The following is a 21,562-nucleotide window of genomic DNA, read 5'->3' as shown; positions in this document are numbered from 1 at the left end:
CCGCGCCCAGCGCCGCCCCTGCGGGTCGGAAGTGAGCCGAGCTCCGGCCGCCCCTGCCCCGCCGCCGAGGCTGCCGCCGTCGCTATGGAGTAGTAGCAGGACGGGGCCCGAGCGAGAGACGGAGCGAGCGTGACAGGTGGCCCGCCGGGCACACAGGGCGACGGGCAGCCGGGCGCTGCGCCGGCAGCTTCCCGTGGGCTCAGGTGAGAGGCCGCGGCCCGGGTCGAGAGCGGCTGCCCGTGGCCTGGTGGCGCGGCGCGGGGCGGGCAGTGCCGGCCGGCCGGCTCCTTGGGGGCGGTGGTCTCGGGTCCCGGGTGCCCATTGCTGGGGGCTGGAGGGGAAGGGCCGCCCCGGATCGCCGCGCGGGCAGGGCCGGGCGGGGACCGTGGCGCTGCCCGAGCCGGCGGATCGCGGGTCACCTGCCGCCTGTGGCCGCGGCGCCGCCCGCCCCCGGCGCGCTGCTCCCGGCTGCCCCGCGGAGCAGCGAGCGCAGGCACCGGCCCTGCGGCGCGGAGCGATGCGAGTCCGCTCTCGCTGTAAATAAGAGTAAATACTTAGCGAGGACCGGCCCGCAGGAGGCTGACCGGGTTTTGTGCAGCGCACGGGCTGGGTTTCTTTCACTTGTCACCAGACGGTAGACAGAACCCTGTTCGTGGATGTCGTTCCGTGAGGTTTTGGTAGAGATTCAGCTCAGTACCGAAATGGTGCGTGATAGTTAAGAAGGTGACGTGCTGCGAGGGCAGTGCTTCATTGCACAGTGCAGTCAGTGCTTCATTGCATTGACCTCCTCGGTAGTTTTGTAACAAATGCAAAAGACTGGTTGTGTCTGGAAAACGCTGGGAGTTTGTCCTTTTGTTTGCTGTGATCAGTTGTTCCAGCACTTGTTTCTGTGGATTGGTCCTGGCTTGAGGCAGGTGGATAGGATGCGGCTGGGTGTGAAGTAGCTGTGCACCAGCCTGCTGGCCTTGGTTGCCAAAGGGGAATCCCAGCTTGTTGTAGTTCAGAATAGTAGTAGTGTATGTTGTACTGCTGTACACTGTGCACCCACAGGCGTACGTCAGATGAAGCTATGAATTAATTTGAGGATAAATTGATGGGTTTGCGTGATGCAGAGGGGTTTTTTTAATATGAGAATTGGAAAATGGTGGACAGTCTTTGTTTTGAATTTCAGCAGCCTGTATTTCAACAATTTGAATGTTTTGCCTCCTTTCTGAGTTTAGTATTGGTTGTTGCTAAGTGATTGTTCTCATCATGCTGCCGTATGATTGCTTATGTACATCAGCATAAAAACTATTACTGATTATGAGGGGCATTCATGAAAAATGCATACTGAACATTCAGAATTTTTTAGGATTAGGTACAGGTTTCATGGACTCAGAACCAGTAGCATTAATATTCTTCATGAAATTCAAATAGAAAGAGTTCTTAAACATTTATTGCATATCCTGTGTTGCTTGTCCAAACACTGTTACACTTCGGATTTTGCATTTGTCTCATGTATTACCTTTTAACTTGAAATGCAGATTTCATAGTGAGTGACTGACTTTATTGCCACTTGGTGATTAATTTTTTTTTTAAATACTAGACCAGTCTTAACTGAACAAACAAGTTTTCCTGCAGTTGAGAACTAGACTTGCATATTTCAAATGTGGTTAACTTGTCATGATTTGTGATATTATAGATACTATCCAAAACAGATATTTTTGGTGGGGCATGGATTTTCTAGGTACATTGTTCCTCTTGACATATATAGATTTTTTACAAAAGTTGGTGATAGCAATTGTTTTTATAAAGCAAAATATACTATTTTAGCTTACATTCAAATTTTGATAAGAGGATTTCTACAAATTTACTGTTAGGTGGATGTAAACTTTAAACCCCATTTGCTTATTGAGAAATAAGTTTCTTGGTACTTCAGAAGCTAAATTAAACAATAGTTTGCCTACTGTCAAGCTGGAGGGGAGCAAGTTGGACAGGGTTTACCAGGTGCGAATTTTAAATTCTAGCATTTCAGATACTGGAATGCTGTTGACATACGCACCTAGTGGCTTTTACAGTCTACTTACTGCAGTTAGTCTGTGACCCACAGCAGAGGGCACTTCTGTTTTAATGAATACTACACCATTTTTCCACCACCTGTGTAGAAAAGCTTCCTTTCACATTTACACAAAGGAATTTGAACATACATGCACATGCATTTTCTTAGTAATATTCTGCAGTTAATTTTGAAAAGTGTTTATTAGCATTGAGAGTCCTAACACAAAACGGTGTTGCATTGGTAATGGAGAAGATTTGATGGCTGAGAGTGAACAAAACAATGGGAAAAGCACATCTTAAACCCAAGTAAATTAGATTTGGGATTATCTTAAACTCATTAGGTTTGATTTCATAGTCTTTTAGCCTATAGAGCTTGCCCGTGGAATAGCTGCTGAATAAAATTGCTAAGAGCTGGGAATGTCTGTAGCTCCTTTTTAGAGTAATTTGTGATCCTTGTTTGTAGCTATTTATCAGGTTAATGAAAAGTTCCTTTATACAGGGACATTAGCCAGTGTCTTCATAGCAGTTTGGTCTAAGCCTGCACAGTTAGGACTTGCACATGTTTTTCCATATAACGAATCATAAAGTTAAAATAATTTCTTGTAATAAGTTTTCAAATATTAAAATAAAATTAATAAAGGAATTCTGTGCTTCCATTATTTATTTCAAGGTATGTTCCCAACAAAACACTAGATACCAAACAAGTTTGTGGTTAAGATTGTTTTGTTGATTTCAGACACCGCTTCTCATATCTAAAACTCACTGTCCCTATAATTGAGAAACTATTCCCCTTAACAAACTCCACCCTTAATACGCTTGTAGTCACATCTGATTCTGCTCCTGAGTTGCCCTGTTGAAGTCGTAAGTACTGTATCTGATTTAGTTTTGAGTATTTGCAAGATTGAGATCTGTGCAGCTGGATTCTTGTATTTTTAGAATATATTTTCTTAAAATTCCTGGTGGGTTTTGTCATTTAGTACCATGAAGTTGTGTTACTTCAGCTGACATGGAAATTGGAGAAATAGCTATGGAGCCATGGCATTAGTGTGCTCCTGCATTTCCCTAGGGTAGAATACTGAAAGTGGGATATAACTGCACCGAGAATCAAGATAGAGCAGCATACCTGCCCTGCATACAGCACTGAACTAAGGTTTGCTTGGGGCTTGGCTGATACTGGTACTGCACTGGAGTGAATTGTTCCATAACACAGGGAACTTTTTAAGAAGTTTTGTTTAGTGTGTTTATTACCTGTTACATTCACAGACCTCTGTTACAGGTCTGACTTTGAAATTGAAACCTAATCAGATTATTTGTCCTGATTTGTTGTGGAATCAAATCTATTGTACCAGGGAGAGAAGGAATGCACGTCCAGGTACCTTCAGAGTGGTTGATTTTGGTTAAGTTTGACTGAAGCATACAGGTATCTTTACACCTTACGTGAAAGAGAGACTGAAGAAATATCCTTGAGTATTGCTTTTGAATATACTGCATAGTACCCGTTCCAGGAAATAATTTCTTCTTGCATTCCCTCTTTTTCTTTGCTTACACTGGATAAGGAAGATGAATGTCTGTCTCTTTTTTTTTCCTGTTTGTTTGCTGCCTTTATTCTTTCTTGTGTATACGTTATCAGAGAAACAACATGTCCATTGTATAAATGGGACACAGGATTCAGAAGTTGTATCTGGCAGAATAAGCAAGTCAGATTTATTATGAAAATATAGAAAACTCTGAAAGCACACACTGTAGGGGAATAGGAAGTAACTTGGAAGCTGCCATAGTCTTTCAGTTCTAAAATTCTAAAGGTGATGTGAAAAAAACTTCCTTGTACAATTTTGGTAAAGCATAAAAAGATAGCTTCTTGTTTCCTTCCCCTGCACTTAATACTGAAGTTTATTAATAGCTGGATCATATAAATGGTAATGTCAGCAATCCAATGGGCAAAATAGTGAATTTTGAATATGTATTTTGAAAAGCATTATGTAGGAAAGAATATGTTTGTTATTTACTTGCTGTCTGTAAATTCACATCCATTATTTTGCTGGCCTGAGGTCTGAAGCAATCCTTCGCTTCAGACAAGTGAGTAGTTCTGTAAGCACTGGAATTAAAGGAGTTTTCCTGCAGATTTGTTTCTCTTTTTGATGGATACTAATACACAAAGTGTGAACCTTTTGTGTCAGGAGGCAGTTTATAAATCCTTCGCATTATTCCATTACTGTTTCCAGGAAGTGGTTGAATTGAGAGGAGTGTGAAACCTTTCTTTTCTTGCCTTTGTAGGATAAGCTGTTGGTGTGGAGTGAAACCATGGAGTCCATGCTGAATAAGCTGAAGAGCACCGTCACAAAGGTGACGGCTGATGTCACCAGTGCAGTCATGGGAAATCCCGTTACCAGGGAATTCGATGTCGGGCGACATATTGCCAGTGGAGGCAATGGTCTTGCTTGGAAGATATTTAATGGAACTAAAAAATCAACAAAGCAGGTGAGTTATCAAGTAAAAAGCGATCTGACAAGAAGGAAGAAGTTTGCTTTAATGTGGATTGGTTCCCCGGTTTGTTGCACCTTGCAACTTATTTTTGGTAACAATTTTAGCTTTTTACAGTTTAAAATAACCATGAAGTACGTCATCATTTGTTGTCAGAAAAAGACACTGTAGTTTTTTGCTCAGCTACCATACAGAAATTGAGCAGTTAGAAATGTTAAATTACAAGATACTGTAACAGGAAGGCGTGGGATAGAGGAGGAGGTTGTGAAGGAAGTTACTTACGCTTTCCCTGTGCTGCTTTCAGATCAGTATGGTTCCCTTTTAGTTTCCTTAAAGTATTAAAGTTTGGAGCTAATACTCAAACTTTTGACTTGAAGTCATATATATAAATGAATCATGGGACTGACTTCAGAAGAAGGTTTGCGAAAAACAGACTTTAAGAATTATTAATACAGAAAACTATTTTGTTACACTGGAGAAAGAGGAGAAGTCTTTTTTTTAAATTCGAGGAGGAAATACAATTTTCAAAATATAAATAGAAGTGTTAATAGATTTTGGTCTTTAGTTAAACGTAATGCTACGTGATGTGAAGGCAGTAAGACAATGCATCAGCTTGCTGCACATGTACCAAAAAGAAATGGTCACCAAGGAATAACTTTGGAAAATATTTATACAATCTGTTAGATCATAGGCAAATAAACAGCAGCAAATAAATAAATATAATACACAGAATAAATAATTTACAAAGAATGTGTGATCTGATTCTGTGTGACTGAGTTTGAATAAGGCTTAATCAGGTACTTTTGCTGTGTTTCCATGCATTTTTTTAGCTGTTGCAGAGCTCTGTGCATCTTTTCTTTACTGACTTTTCCCTAACATATGAGTTGATTGGGGCTTTTTTTTTGGTCTTACTCAGCTGTACAAAGAAGTGATAACATTGGAAGCATGGTAATTTTGATAGGTTTTATACAGTCTCTGTGCCCAGTAAGCATTTGACCTGTAGCAGGTGTATCCTTGAGGTCTGGAGAGTTGTAGCAAGTTTCTTTCTCTCTATAGTTGACAGAATATATGTAACTAGGTTCCTGCTGATCATGTTTTTCAAGCCTTGAATGGGTGTTCTGACCAATAATTTTACAGAGTTTTAGATCAGGCACTCCATGTGGTCCTGCAGTATCTCTGTACACCCTGACTAACATCTGTGCAGTTGTATGCCATCATTAGTAATTAAAAATACAGCAGCAGTTGTACTGCATGGAATTTTAGATGGCTGGTGTTTTGACATGCAGTTACCATTTATTATTAATATTACCAGTTAGGTAACATCATGTCAACATTCACTTTGCCATTGCAAAACAAAACTGCAGCAATAAAGCTTATGGTGTGTTGTATTGCAATATATGTTCTTTAAAGTTATTTTTTATTTCTCTCCTGTGTATCTTCTGAATGTTCATGGGCCTGGCTGTCATTTTCCAGGTGATAGTAGTCACTTCCATGAAGTTGCACATATTTGCTGTATTACAAGTGTTTATATCTAACTTGAAGCTACAACCTTTTTTTTGCAGTGTGTATTGTAGTCAGACAAGCAGGATGTAAGGGTTTAATTACCCCTGTTGCCGTCACTTCACCACAACACAAGTAATAGCTAAAGTCATTGTAGCCAGATAAAACAGCTAAATTTGGAGGTTTTAACATTACAGCAGTAGATCCCATCAGAAATCTTTGTTTTCAGGATTATTTTTGTTCCTATTTTAAGTCAGTGGGCAGTTACAAATATTCCATCTCTGGTGACCATAGATATCTATAACTTTATTCTTCTTTTCCAAGTTCTGCCTGGTTCCTGCCTGAATGTTTACCTGTTTTTTTTTTTTAATATACCTGGTCTTTCCTTGCTTACTGTGTAGGTGACTGAGTAACAACCTAACAGAATGTGAGGAAATTACTTACTGTGTGCATATGTTTGTCTGGTGCTATTTCATAGCTGATTTGCTGCTGTTTGTTTGAAAGATTTATGAGTCACTCTGGTTGTAAATAGGTGTAAAATTTCACAGTGTGTATTTCAGCTCAGATTTATTTACTTAAACTTTATGCACTTACACTTTTCTGGCATAATATGGCACTTGTCTTCTGCTTAGAAAGTGCAGTGATAATTAGATAGGGTAAGGTCCCACAGTACTTGCCAGCTTAGATGTAAAGTTAGCCTAAGTCCCAATAACAAGGCTACAGACAGCCAAGAGGGACCTAATGGCCTTGAGTCAGCTGGTTAAGGATCTGGAGCACAAATTGTTCTCTTCTGCCAGGTGCAGGGAATTAAGACTAAACAGACCATGCAGGATTGCAGCAAGCACCAATAGAACTTACTTGGATCCATCACAAAATACTCAAACCATAGCTGATTTAAATACTCACTTTCTGATTCTTTTCACTTGTCATCAAACAGAATTTTTTTCAGAAGTGCTATCTGAGTTTGAAATTTTGTTATTGGTCATGTACTGCTCAGTGTATATCTTCTATCCCCTGCCATTGCTCTTCTCTGCCTGGTGTTAATGTTTGATCCATCACACTTAAAAGGTGGAGCAGGGAGTCAATATGGATAGAGGCAGGAGAAGTGTACTTATTTGAGTTATTTACAAGTATTCACCTGCTAACAGCTTAATGCAAATAGCTGAAAAACAATTTTTTGTTTACTGGGCTGAATTTCATATTTTGGATAGCCTATTTCTAAAAGTTTATAGGGGTTTTTAAAAATTATGATGTAGCTGTTCATGTGAGTGTTAATTAGAGTAATGGTTATAAAATGTGCAGTAAAAGAGCATAGAGTTCCTCCTGGGACTGAAAAACTGTATAATCATATCATTTTCTACTGCTTTCTAACCTTTGTTATTATTCATAACGCTGTTGTAGCAGCATATAAAAGTCTGTTTCATGATAAATGTTTTAATTCCTTTTTTAATCTGTTGTTACATTTCACATTAACAACTTCCCAGATGGTTGATGTAATCTAATTTTTTATTTTACATCGACCTCTATAATTTCAAAGTTTCATAAAAATTTCTTAATTTTCTCCTGCTCCAGTTGCAGAATTTGGAGAAGATTTCTCTGTTTTTGATGTTTTTGTGACTCACAGGGTTATTGTTTCCCTGAGAATCTCCTTGGGGTTGCTGGTCCCCAAGGTAATAAGGTTTTCCCCCAGGGTTGCTGTTCCCTGGGAGTTTCCTCTGGGTTGCTGTTCCCAGAGGTAATAAGGTTTTCAGTCTTCTCTTCACCCTGAGTGTTTCACACCAGAGGTAGAGACGACAAGCTGAGTCCGCCGGTGCACATTTCCAAGGTTGTTTATTCCTCATTATTTCAGTCCTTTTCAGCTCTGCCAGGCACTTCCCTGGCAGGGTACCTTATCTTAGTTCTTTCTCAGCTCTGCAAGGTGTCTCCGCAGAGCAGGACACGCGGCAGACTGGGCGGATCAGAGAGCCCCGTACCTTATGTACGGTACCCTTGACCCAACCACTGTCCGAGACGTATTTTTTATTTACAAAATTTTACCAATACCTACTACCTATACTAACATGTCAGTTCTACTCTAAGCCAATCTCTAAAACCCAACTCAGCACAAGATGGGGGACGAGAGCAAGAACAAGGAGGACAGGGGCCACTCCCCAATTCCTCCATCTTGTCTCTTCAACCCCATATGCTAAGAATCCTAATCTCTATATTTATATTCTGTAATAAACCATCCACTACCCATTTTAAATTCTTAGGATTTGTGATTCTTCCTGCATGTGAGTGTTCACTCCCATGGACAGGAATCAGAGTCAGTGTCCTCCTGGGATCTGTGTGGGTCTAATTGACCCCCCTGTACAGATCCCAGACCCCCCTGTCTGGTCTCCAAACCCTCCAGGGTGGCCAGAGGGATGTTCTAGACTCCAACAGTGACTTTTTAACACATCATTAAGCAAAACTCTTAATGTTTTATCATGTGAATGGTCTGATCAGATTAATAGACTACTGTGACTATTTTTTCAGATTATACTGGTTTGAGCAGAACACAGAGACAGGATTTGGTTTAATAAAGCAACACTTAATATATACTCAGAATATTTTAACTGTTCCTAGTTGATATAAATGCTTTCATCCACTTAAAATCAAGCTGATTTCTGACTGTGGATCTGCTGCTTTGTCACTGTGTAGATAGGGGTTATAGTTTACACATTACTGTTTCTACAGTACAGGAACATTAGTACCTTAACTCAAAATCGGTATTTCAGAGTTTGTCTACAATAACCTCTCCCATGACTGGGACTACGTAAGAACAATTGTTTGTTTGATTATTGTATTGGTGGGACTGTACTGTTGATTAAAAAACCACATTTGTGTGTAATTGGCTGTATTATATACTGAGTGAATTCTGTTGCTTATTTTCAGGAAGTGGCTGTTTTTGTCTTTGATAAGAAGCTAATAGACAAGTACCAAAAATTTGAAAAAGATCAGATTATTGATTCCTTAAAGCGAGGTGTTCAACAGCTAACTAGGCTTCGACACCCTAGACTGCTTACTGTTCAGCATCCATTAGAAGAATCCAGGTAAGCTGTAGTAAAGTAGAGAACAGTTATTTTTGATCATTGTTTTGTTATTGGATGTAAACTGTCTGGAACATTCAGAACATACATCCATCTAATGCGATTCAAGTTTAGTTTACTTACTCATATGACAAGGTATTCACCTCCGTATTTCCCCTTACCACCTCCCCACCTCCTGCAGTGCTGGTGTGAATCTAATTAATAATCTGTTGCTTGATTGCGGTCCAGTTGCAGCTGTAAGGCCACACACCACTATTACAGCCTGAAAATTTAGTGCTTTAATTCATTTTGCGTTTAAAGAACTGTCTTAAAATAGTTTTCTCTCAAAAACTTATTCAGACATTTTGTTCCATGTATGAGATGTATTTAGTCTATGTGAGATTAGGGGTTTTTGGTAAATTGTATGTGTTGTAGCTAAGTATCTTGGAAAGGCCTTCAAGTACCAGTTGAGGGAGATGAATTCAGCATGTTCTTCTGGTACTTACTTGATTATGAAAGGTTGGTCACTAGGCAGAATAACTCGTTAGTCTTACAGATTTATTGTTCAACTGTAGAGATAATAGCACATTAAAATCTAACAAAAAATTTCAAAGTTTCATGTTAAAATAGGAAGCTGATACTGATACTACCAAAGAAGATCATGGAGGTTTTAGGGGTTTTTCCCCAAATAGGACAGAGGTTGGACTAGATGATTTCCACAAGTGCTTTCTAACCAGAGCCATTCTGTTATCCTAAATGGTAGCCTGATAAATATTCATTAGATAAAGTCCTTCTTTTCTGTGTTATCCTGAATTTTTCCAAATGGCTTCTAGCAGCAAGAATACTGTAGGAATGCTTCTTCATCTTTGTAATGCCGGCTTTGAGACAAGTTTATTTGATTAAATTGCACTTGTGCAATTTGTATTATATTCATATCTCTCTTTCCTCCAGTGCTAAACACATTTCACATTAACTGCGGTTCAAAGCTGTCATTGCACCTGTGTATGTCCCTTACAATGGCCTAAAGAAAATTGATTAGTTAGTTGAAGAGAGTTCTCAGTACTCTACAACAGTAAATAAACTATTACATGCTAAATGGCCTAAGGTCAATCTGAAATTATAGTGTATGCATGTGAATCCCAGAGTATACCTCAGGCTTCTTCTGAAATTGTCACAGTTTTCCAGTTGACTCAGTAACAGTTTCCCTGAACTTTGCCCTTCATAAGAAAAGGCTGATCCACACCTTTAGGAAAGCGTTGGTGGTGTTCTTGGGAAGCATTTAAGCCTTCTGAGTAAAATTAACAGTGTAGTTACATCAGAGTTCTTGTTTGTGAGTTTTGAGTAATGTCTTACACTTTGCTTCTGCTGCTTTGGTTTCCGTACCCAGTACACTCAGCTGCTGGTAGAAATACCAGAAGCACAAAACCTATACAGTTGCTTGCTGTGCCAGAAACTGATGTAACAGTTTTTGGAGGAGATGAATAAAAGAAAGGCTTATGTTGAGTATATGTGGGTGTAACCTTGTGCAAGCATGCTGTAAGATTGCTTTAGTATGTCAGGTCTTTCCAGAGTGATTATTCTTGAAGAAATCTCTTGTGGGCTTCTGGCTAGGCTGTAGCTGATATTTATTTTCTTCTCTTTTTCTTTTTTGTGTTTCCCCAAAGTAACATTCAGTTGTAGTGAACTGCTTGCAGGTCAGCCATTATTCCTTCTTTATGAGGTAAATAGATTCTTGATGTACCTGGAGGGCTGAAGTAGATATGGAAAGAAAGGCCATACCTTTCCTGACCCTAGTGTGTAGATAGTTTTTCCACTATTAACAGAATGGTTCTGCTACAAATTATTGGTATCCAACATAGTTATGTTTATGTACATAGTACATATAATGATGTATGCATAACTCATATAAATGCATAAGATGCATTTATATTAGTAACTCCTTATTTATACGAAATATTTAATGTTAGTATGTTTATTTACAAATGGTTCTGAATTCCATTAACTGGAAAGCAATATTAATTTATATTTAGCTTGTTATTGAAGAAAAGGATAAAAAACCAAATTGTAGGTTAACTCATAATATCATTCCTACCCCTTAAAAACAGTAGTAGTGTGAATTGCCCTGGTAATTTACTAGACGTTGCATTTGTTACATTGTTTCCCTGTAGAAAGGTTGGGGGTTTTTTTTAATGTTTTCATCTTATTACTCTGAATTTCATATTGGTATTATTCAGGAAACTGTTAAAGCATCTGCTGCACTCTATGGCAGACATCAGCTTCTGCAATATTTTGCTGTTTTAATTAGATTTACCACATCCCTCTGATACTGTGGGTTGGGCCCTTTTTTTAATTACCTCTTAAAGTAAAAAATAAACACCATCTTTCTATTCCCTCAAAACAGCAGTAATGAGAGCGTTTGTTATGAAAACCACCAAGTAACTGTTCCCTTGGTATTTTCTATCATCTGTGCCTTAACCATAACAAAATGGATAAGCTCTGTGGTAAAGCTGAAGTCAGACTGAAAATAAAGGACTTTGTCTTTCTATGTTTTCATTTTGATTTGTGTTTATAACAGAAACAAGTTTTATAGCCCTAGTCATATTAATAGAAACATGAAAGGTATGTCATTAACAGAGCGGTAGGGAGGAAACTAAGCCAAAAAATACTGTCAGGTTGGCGGATACTTAGCAGTCAATGTATTTTACTTTTCAGTTGTTTTTCTTTTAGAGAGGCAGTAGATAAAACTAAAATCTGGATGAATAATAAGAGGTTTGCATATTTCAGCAGCCTTATTTTACTTCAAAGGTCAAGCTCATTAATTATTGAAGTACATAAAGAATACCTGGTAGTTTCATGCTGAGATGTGTCTTCTGATGATTTTATGGAGTGATCAAAAAGTTGGGCTCTGTCTTCTTGCCTGTAACTTAATATTCAAATATATATCTTGGTTACTGTTACTCAGTTTCTGTTTTCTGTGTTCATACTGATGCAGTATTTAGTGTTCTCATGAACCAGTGATCCTTAAAACAGGTATGTGTGCTATCATCCATGTAGTGCTTTCTCAAAAAAACCCCCTCTAAAACAATTAAGGAGTGAATTGCAATGGCTGTCCAGGGCTTCCACCACTGTGTAGAGCAGTATGAAGATTGTGGATATAAAGAATGATTCTGTCTGTGTTGCACAAAGTTTGTGAAATTGAGACATATATTGGTTTCAGGACCAATTTTGAAATTTAAAATTTTGACAGTGTTATGGCCAGTCCTTTTATGTGGAATTTTGCTTCTTCTGTGCTTTTCAAACACAATCGACACAAAAATGCATAAGCAAGACCATTAATTTTTTATCAAGAAAAAAATCAATAAAAATAATTTAGAGAACATTCACTTCATATGCAAACTGAAGTTCATATAACAAACATATTTGTGTTTGCAGATCTTCTCCTCTATCAATTGTCAAAGTAAAAGAATATTCAGGTGCTCCCTTTTATTATATTAATTTAGTTTCTGATCATTGTCTGAGGTCATTAAGTACTGCTTCAGTCAGGGACATGTTGGTTTTAGGCATAGGTAGAAGTTTGATTTTACAAGTTTTAATAGTAGTAAGAATTCAATCAATTTTTCCTGAATCAGGACAAGAAAAGTATTGTTTAAAAAAATATATGAAGCATTGTGTGAATTATTAGTGATTTATGTTAATGTTGGAGAATAACCTAATTCTAGTATTATTTTAAACTTCAGACATTGATGTGTTTCTCTTTACTATAATATTAAAAGATTTCAAAACCCAAAATATAGTATGGCTTTTGGTAGCACCAGGTGCTTTGGCAATGTATAATATGGTGTTTGTATGGTTCTGTATTTGCAGTCAAGAGATATATTACATTTATGTACAAGAAATTTTTTAATGCATTTCCTATACAGGGATTGCTTGGCATTTTGTACAGAACCAGTCTGTGCAAGTTTAGCTAATGTTCTTGGCAGCTGGGACAACCTACCTTCTCCTTTACCATCAGACATTAAAGAATACAAACTTTATGACGTGGAGACCAAATATGGTTTGCTTCAGGTATGGTACAGGTTGTCTTTATAATTTTTTTTCTGCTTTTAGTATTAATGATTTTTTTTAATGAAGTCAGTGCACTGCCGAAGTTTTGTCTGCCTGTAGTAAATCAAGTAGTAGTGAGGTGAGAGATATTAGTGCCCTGATCACTCCAAGTGTAAGAGAGGATAAACACTAGAAGCTCAAAGGTGCTACTCTTTTTTGGATTGTTCTAGCATGTAAAATAGAAAATTCAATTAATTTTTATTTTACATGTAAATGTCTATGCTACAGCTGTCTCTTCCATATGTAAATCTTTTCTTTCCGTTCTGTGGAGAACCATTAGCTCCCAGGTTTTGTTTGGTGAATATGTTGATCAGCTTCATAAAGCATTTTTTGTTCTTCTGAGATGATGTGGCCTGAGGGGAGAGGGGAATGCACCATCACACTTGTGCTGTGACTGACATGAGTAATCTCACCTGCTGATCACAAAGTTTGTGATCAGCAGGTGAGATTGTGTGTGTGTTTTTAATTTCCTTCATGCATATTTTTTAAGGCATAGGCTAAAATAGTGATGAAAAATTGTTTCTTAGTTAACTTAGGAAATTGACTGTGACCATAACTACAGAATTTTTGTAAATAGGATGTTTGGGGAAATATTTAACCTGAAATAACGATCTTTTATGGACAGGTTTCTGAAGGTTTGTCGTTTTTGCATAGCAGTGTCAAAATGGTCCATGGAAATATTACTCCTGAAAATATAATTTTGAATAAGAGTGGAGCATGGAAAATTATGGGCTTTGATTTTTGTATCCAATCAACAAATCCATCTGAACAGGAGGTAATAATCTTTATATTTCTCATCATTCAATTTGAAATCCAGGTCTTTCCCGGAAACCAGTTTCATGATCTTGCATTCCAGTATAGAACCACTTATTTAATATTCACTTCTGTGTTTTGTTGACCAGAAGTTAGAACATATGGCACAGGTCTGGATTGAAGTGCTGCATTTGATCGTTTCAGAAAAAGAGCCTGAGTGGGCTCAGTGGAGTCATAGTAGACTAGTGGTGGTTTCGAACAGAGGCTGGAGCCTGTGCCATTTCTGCTGCCCTTCGTGTTGGATGACATGCAAGCCTACCTAACTTAGAGTGTTGCACCTACTCAATGCCTGGTTGTTACCTCTTAAAATTAATTCCATCGTAGCTCATGTTTCCCCATTACAGCAGTGCTTTGATCTAACATTACACTTCCCAGCTCTAATATTCAGATAAAAGTGATTAGCTAATCACTCTAAGCTACAGACAGAGATTCTTAACAGTTTTGCCTTGCTCTGTTTCTGTTTGATTCATAATGAATTTGAGTGGCTTAATTATTTTTCGCTGCTTGAGTTTCTTTTGTTAAAATGGTCTTTAAAAATCCTTGATAAATGTACTTCATTTTACTTCTCATATTTCTCTTGTAGCCTAAGTTCCCTTGTAAGGAATGGGATCCAAACTTGCCGTCCTTGTGTCTTCCAAATCCTGAGTATCTGGCACCAGAATATATTCTCTCTGTGAGCTGTGAGACAGCCAGTGATATGTACTCTCTGGGAGCTGTTATGTATGCAGTGTTTAATAAGGGGAAACCAATTTTTGAGGTCAACAAGCAAGATATTTATAAAAGCTTTAGTAGACAGCTGGACCAGGTATTTGTTGTTTTTATGACTATTGTTTGTTGATTTTCACATTTGAAAAGTTATTACTGTCAAATAGATTTAAATATTGAGAACACTATCAGTGCTCCAACATAAACCATCTGACAATGGCATCTTACCCTGCATACTGTTGTTACAACAAAAAGAAAAAAGTAGCAAAATATGAGAAATAAAAATACATTTAAAGGAGGTTACATGTACCAACTCCATAAACTAAAAATAGCATTTTTCACCTGATTTCTCTGTAAACCTGTTGAATGCTGGTCTTGTGAAATAGTGCTTACTAGTCAGGGTGACCAGTATGAAACATCTGGCAGTGAATTAACTATGTAGGGCCATTGAGGAGGGCTGGGTTTAGAGTGATTTGATCACTTGACATGGCAGTTGGTATCCACTTTGCTATCACTATTTCACATTCTTTGTGGACTGTGAATATTAACAGGAGACAGTGTCACAGTTAATTGGATCTGCTGACATAATGTCTGTTCATATGCAGGTTTCCTTTGTTGTAACTTCTTTGGGTACCCATTGCCACACAGTATGTACTGTATTTTAATGTGTATAGACAAGTCCTTAGATAATGACATACGCCTGGTTAAAATACCATGTTTGTATTCTCTGATAACCTGAACTACAATGGGAAGTTGAAAAAACAGGGGTGAGACCTAAAACAGATAGGCTCTTGGGAAACAGAGAGGACTGTGAGCAAGAAGGGAGGGATATCAAATGCATGGATAGAGAAACCATCAAGAGAACAAAGTATAGGCCTGTTGTATATTGGAAATAGTTACACGCAGGATTTTCTAACTTCATGGTGTACCTGCCTGAATTACCTCCACAGCTGAGCCGTTTAAGCTCCAATACTCTTCAGAACATCCCTGAGGAGGTGCGTGAGCATGTAAAGCTACTCCTAAACGTAGCTCCAGCAGTCAGACCAGACGCAGATCAAATGACTAAGGTCAGTCCTTGGAAAATAGAGTAGCCATAGGAAACAGAGAAGTTAGTGTTTGATTTGTAGAGCTATTTTAAAGTGTTTTCTCTTAATCATTTTAGTTGAAATGCTAAATATTTTTTAACCATTTAGATGTAATGTTAGTTGATGCCAAAAGTTATCCTTATGCTGACATGTATTTATATGGAAAAAGTGGATACTGAGACAGAATTTAGAAAAAATATTCAAAAATTGTTCAATGCAACACTTTCCATACAGTTGGAAGCTTTTCTGTGCTATGATTTTATACAATTCAGTCTTTAAAATTATATTGGAAAGATTTGAAAATGAGAAAATGATAAAGGGCAATAAACATAAGGATTAACTTTTGGCTTACGATTTTTGATTTATTCTTAAGTATGCAGAACAATAAAGTATATTCAAAAATAATTTGCCCATACAAACCAAAATGTAATTGCAAGTAGAATATAATTTAAGTTTTAATTTGGCAAAAGTGTTGCTCCATTTTCCTATCTGGAAGTAGAACTTAAAGCATTGTTCTTCCCTTGTCTTGTGCCCCACTATTCCAATCTGATAGCCTTTCAGATTCCTGCTTATAGATTTGGTTTGCTAAATGATTTTATTCTTTTGCTATGATGTAAAAGCTGTTATGCAGAGATAGAAATCAGTGTTTTAACTGTTGAAAGAAATAGTGGGTGAAGAAGGGAGAGGGAGCAGGTGGTGGTTTTGTCTGCCTATATGCTGAAAGATGGGAGTGAGGGAACTGGCAGATATATTTCTCAGGTATCAACTCAGTTACTGTCTAAAGGACTACAACAAACAATCAGTAATTGATTGTCTTAAGCAGTGTGGTTTTAGAAGGATGTTGAGTCTCTTTTACCATATCTGCACACTGAATCATAGGGTAGAGATATTGGAGCTTCCAGGGGTTTCTGGAGTTTCCAGGGTTGGGAGCCAGATGTGGATGACCTAGTAGGTAATCCTTTGTTGTAATATAATACAGCATAATTATTCCTAGAAAAATATTTATTTGAAGATTTTATTTTTCATTACATTTTTTGTAAGCCACTTACTGTATATGAAATGATGTTTTAAATTAGATAGACTTAACCTGCATGAGTTTTTGAAAAATGCTAGGAAAATCTTGTCTTAATTATCAACCTGTATCTGAATATTATACCACTTGATATGTAAAAATTTAATTTTCTAATTGTTAGTTGCAGACATGTCATTGTAAAGGCTTACTGTCATGCATTGAAAGGGTAGATAGAGGATTATCTTCTGGAATTATTTAGCAGTGTCAGTGTTGTCCCCCTCCAGATCACAACCTTTTAATCTTATTTTTAGATACCATTCTTCGATGATGTAGGAGCAATGACACTTCAGTATTTTGATTCATTATTTCAAAGGGATAACCTGCAGAAATCACAGTTTTTTAAAGGACTACCAAAAGTGCTGCCAAAACTACCTAAGGTATGTCTGAATTATGATATTTCAATGACTTGAAATAGTAAGTTTGAAAATACATGAACATCTGTTAGCATATTGACTCTTGGAATGCTGGACTTTCTGTAGAATTGTACCATAATAGACTGCCATGAGACTGTCAGAATAGAGTAGAAGGAAATAAAGGGAAATTAGAACATACTTATTCTGGCAGTATTCCTCAGCAATCAGTAATACGGTAAATGGAAAATGACAAATACGCCAAATAAGGAACCAACATTTGCATGTCCTGTTGTAGTTCATCCTAGTTTGAAAGGGAGTTGTCTCCTCTCCACTTACAAGGCTTTCCCTGCATTTCCAGATGCCATCATAGCTCTTTGAAGCCATTTTGCTACCTTTTTTCCTGTAAGATTGCTTCAGGATTTTTCATAGCAAGGCAGTACTTTAATGTTGAACTATGCAAAGCTCCCTTCCTTCATTGGACAAGTGCTTTCTTGTGCTTGCAGTGCTCAGAAATCTCAGAGGGAAATGCCTGTCATTACATATTTCTCCTGTTAGTAGTGTTCTCCTGTAGTGTTAAGCATTATGTCTAGTCTGGGTCCCTTTCCTTTTGTGGCATACCTTAATTTATATAAGCTGTAATGCATATGTAATAGAAAAGTAGTATTAGTTTAATACATAATAGAATAACTGAGCTTCTGAACCAGTGCATTAAATTTCTTTATTTTTAATTCTGTTTTGCACTACACAGTGCAACATTTGGACTGCATATTTAATATTATATTCTTTTTAATTTAGTAATTTTTTCCTTTGATCAGAAATGTTGCTAGTTTGAATTTGGAAATAAGTGGCATGTATTTCACCTAGCTTTAGATAGCCACTGATTGACCAAATCATCTTTAGAACATTCTTTTCATTTTTTTCTGTCTTGAAAGTATATTTTATGAGGGAAGTGACTGTGCCCTTGAACCATATATTTCTGTACTATTGACTTCAAAAGTATTTAAGAATGTCTAATGCTACAGTAGACATCCACAGTTTAAATATCAGTTTCATCAGCAGAATCCTATTTAGGGAACGTATTTGGAGTTTTGCAGAGAGATACAGTATGATTATGTGTTTGTTCAGTGAATGATGGGGTACAGAAAAAAATTACTAATCTGGAGGATTTATAAGGTATTTTTAAGGGTTTTGTTAGGGTCTTTTTTAAAGAAAGCATATAGAGTATGGTTTTCATAACTCGTGTGTGGCTCACAGTCCTCTTTTCTGTACAGTTAGTTGCTTTTTGTTGATCTTCACAGTTGTTAAAATCTTCATTTATGTTTTGAGTGCAAACAGCAAAAATTAAGCAGAGTAGCACAGTGTAAATTAACTACAGTGTACTGTGCAAATAAGGGGTCAAAACTGGAAATCATCTGTCTACTTTATTGTAAATATCTGGCTAATAGAAAAGCTGCTGAACTGGCACAATGGTAACTCACTTCAGTGCAGTACAGGATTCATACTTGTTTTTTTTTTCTTTTAGCGTGTTATAATTCAGCGAATTTTGCCTTGCTTGACTTCCGAATTTGTGAATCCTGATATGGTACCCTTTGTCTTGCCTAATGTTCTCTTAATTGCTGAGGAGTGCACCAAAGAAGAATATATCAAGCTCATTCTGCCTGATCTTGGTCCTGTTTTTAAGCAGCAAGAACCAATCCAGGTATGTTAATATTATTCATATTACAGGTTTTCTCTTTGGTTTTGTTTTCCCTGGAAAAACAACTAATTGTTCTATTTCCCTTTTCCAGCTTCACACACATTGTCCAATCTGCTCTATAGTTGTCCAGGCAGTCAGTATCGATTCATTCAAAATAGATTTATCCAGGAAATTCTCAAGGGTCTACCTCTGCTTGTGTAGATGAGTTCTGAGGGTATATTGCATTTATAGATGAAATGAGATTTGCAAAAGAGGTTTAATTTACCGCTTGGTTTTGGTTGATTGTAGAAGATATATTTGTAAGCATTTTAACACTTAGCTGGGCACTCTGAGCAGGGTTGTACAGTACAATGTTTGCATATGGCCTACCAGTAGATGAACCTGGGGGTTTCTCGGTTGCTTTTTTTTTTTCTTGTAACGAATTTGCTGACATTGGGATCATGGAGTGGAAAAATTGTAGCTTTGAGACTCTCTAGGAAGTGCTATTCATTCATATTAAGAGTAGTATTTATTTGAAGACTGTGCAAAAATTCATGATTAATTTAATTTTTATTTGACAAATGCAATGTGTAAGTAAAATATGCTGTTTTCCCTACTGTTTAAATGTATAAAAGTGTTAAGACATAATCATTACTGTAAAGAAGCAAAAATTTGCATCCTTTTGTCAACACCATGATTATTCCTAAGATATCTGTCACAAAGTGGGGCATTGTGGCTCCACACATACGAGACGGGTAAGCATTCCTTCTAGCTCACTCCTGTGTGTCATTATTTTTCTGCAGAGCACTTAAAGGGCAAGGTAAACATAGCAGACCTTTTATTTCTGGTTTCAGAAAACTGTCGTTATACTGTGGAGGCGGGGAAGGGGACAGCTGTCTAACTGAGAATATCTCAGGGAATTTGAACTACTTAATGCTGTTTACACTTAGTTCACTGAAGCTTTATGTTAGCTTTTTTGTCTTGAAAAAAGTCAATGTTTAACCAACGAAAAGCCAGTGAACATCTCATTTGTGCTGTGTCATCCTAAAAGGCAACGCTGTGTTCTGCTGCGTTTAACATTAGATTTGTGACATAATCCTTGCTGCAAAAAGTTTGTAGCAAAGTTACATCTGGAGCATAATGGACACAAAAGATGGTTTATATCTTGAGAGATGAAGGAAACAAAAGATGAAGGAAGGAAAATACAAACTTGGAGCTTATAGAGATGGAGCTGTGTAAAGCTTTTCTGTGACTATCTAAACACTATTAAATTCTTATAGTGGTATTTTTAATGCAAAGTACTACATGGCTTATTCAACTATTATTTCTATCGTCCTTTTAGAATGGCAAAGTCTAAATAATCTAGGTCATGTTTTCAAAGTTAATATATCAGGAATTCTAGAAGAAAAAAACAAAGGTTCAGAGTGCCAGAGGATAGAATTCCAGGTCTGACTATCCAGGTGTGAGGCACAAATGTGTAGTTTCTGTGTGCTTGTAACTCCCGGAGAGGGGCATTCAGGCAAGATGCCAGTGTTTCTTCCAAACACTCTTTCAAGATGTTACAGATTTTTATGAGGGCCCTGTTGCTTGACTTCTGTAGGATATTCGAATTAGGAAATAAAGGAATCGTAGGAAAGCTGCTCTAATTCAATATGAAGAAATTGTTAGCTAATGTTCACAATGTCTTTTTGTGAAAACGGAATATTTAGATAAACTTTTCCTTGGGGTTAGTGTGGAGTAAGGTGCTGTTAGTAAAATCCTAGGTTACTCTGACATAGCTTCCCAGACAAATTCTTAATTTGTATCTACAGGATTCTATAGACAGTTAGCATAGAATGTGCTGTAACTTCATTTTCTAATTCACTACACAGAAGTATTCCCTGACAAGTATTGGGCTCTGCATTAATGAATGAAGCATTATTAGTTAGAGTGCAATTGCTGTTGATTGCGTATTAAATGGTGTGTGTGAATCTGTGACTGTACCTTAAGTTTTACCTAAGTAGATAAAAAGAATCAAATAGGATCCTAGAAGCTTAAACATAGAAACTGTAATTCCACAATATTACTTTGTTAGGGTTGCTAGAGAAGAACAAGTGCTAAGAGCACATGTAGGTCTTAAAAACTCAAGTTTAGGACAGAGACTGTATATAGAAGAAAACTACAAAATCTAGTTTTAAAACTGATCTCATCCATTTCACCCCGATTGTCCCAAATATGGCATTATTGCATGAGAATCAATGTTGACGGAATGAATGAATGATTTTGTGTGTGTGCAATTTGGGAAATCATCAATATCCAGTAAAAAGCCACATATTAGCTACACTATAGAAATCTATTTTTCTTCTCTGTAAAGAAAAGGGGAAATTAATAAAAGGGGGACATTTATAAGGGGGTCTTGGTACATTTCTGTTTCTGCACTTCCATGCTTCTGTTTATTTGGCATAGAAGTGACGCTCCGAGCCCTGTCCACACCCCGGCTAGCTCCTGCGCAGGTCGGTGTGCTCAAGAGTAGCTGTCCCTAGACCTCTGGAAACTCAGGTCCGAGTGGAGGTATAGCAGGGCTGTGGCTCCTTCAGGCCCCAGCAGCAGGCTGCTTTGGGGAAGGAAAAGCTGCTGAGGGAAAAGGTGCCGAGGATCAAGACAAAAGACAGGGAAGGGTCTTCAGTATGAGTCCAGGAGAATTTATT

General features: G+C 37.6%; 1 protein-coding gene across 2 annotated transcripts in view; it reads left to right on the top strand.

The window, feature by feature from the left end:
* The first annotated feature begins 4 nt into the window (after positions 1–4).
* The window catches only part of SCYL2 (SCY1 like pseudokinase 2), a 36,128-nt gene continuing 14,570 nt past the window's right edge, over positions 5–21,562 (top strand). For both annotated transcript variants that reach the window (XM_063396239.1, XM_063396238.1), the window contains exons 1-9: positions 5–203; positions 4,312–4,515; positions 8,935–9,092; positions 12,989–13,133; positions 13,798–13,947; positions 14,569–14,790; positions 15,641–15,757; positions 17,099–17,224; positions 18,723–18,899. In XM_063396239.1, coding sequence (XP_063252309.1) covers positions 4,339–4,515; positions 8,935–9,092; positions 12,989–13,133; positions 13,798–13,947; positions 14,569–14,790; positions 15,641–15,757; positions 17,099–17,224; positions 18,723–18,899 — 1,272 coding nt within the window. In that variant the 5' untranslated portion in view covers positions 5–203; positions 4,312–4,338. The remainder of the gene's footprint in view (positions 204–4,311; positions 4,516–8,934; positions 9,093–12,988; positions 13,134–13,797; positions 13,948–14,568; positions 14,791–15,640; positions 15,758–17,098; positions 17,225–18,722; positions 18,900–21,562) is intronic.

Source organism: Prinia subflava, chromosome 4 (assembly GCF_021018805.1).
Source record: "Prinia subflava isolate CZ2003 ecotype Zambia chromosome 4, Cam_Psub_1.2, whole genome shotgun sequence".
NCBI lineage: Eukaryota > Metazoa > Chordata > Aves > Passeriformes > Cisticolidae > Prinia > Prinia subflava.
The sequence above is the reverse complement of the archived record's forward strand: the minus strand, read 5'-3'. Positions and strand labels throughout refer to the sequence as shown.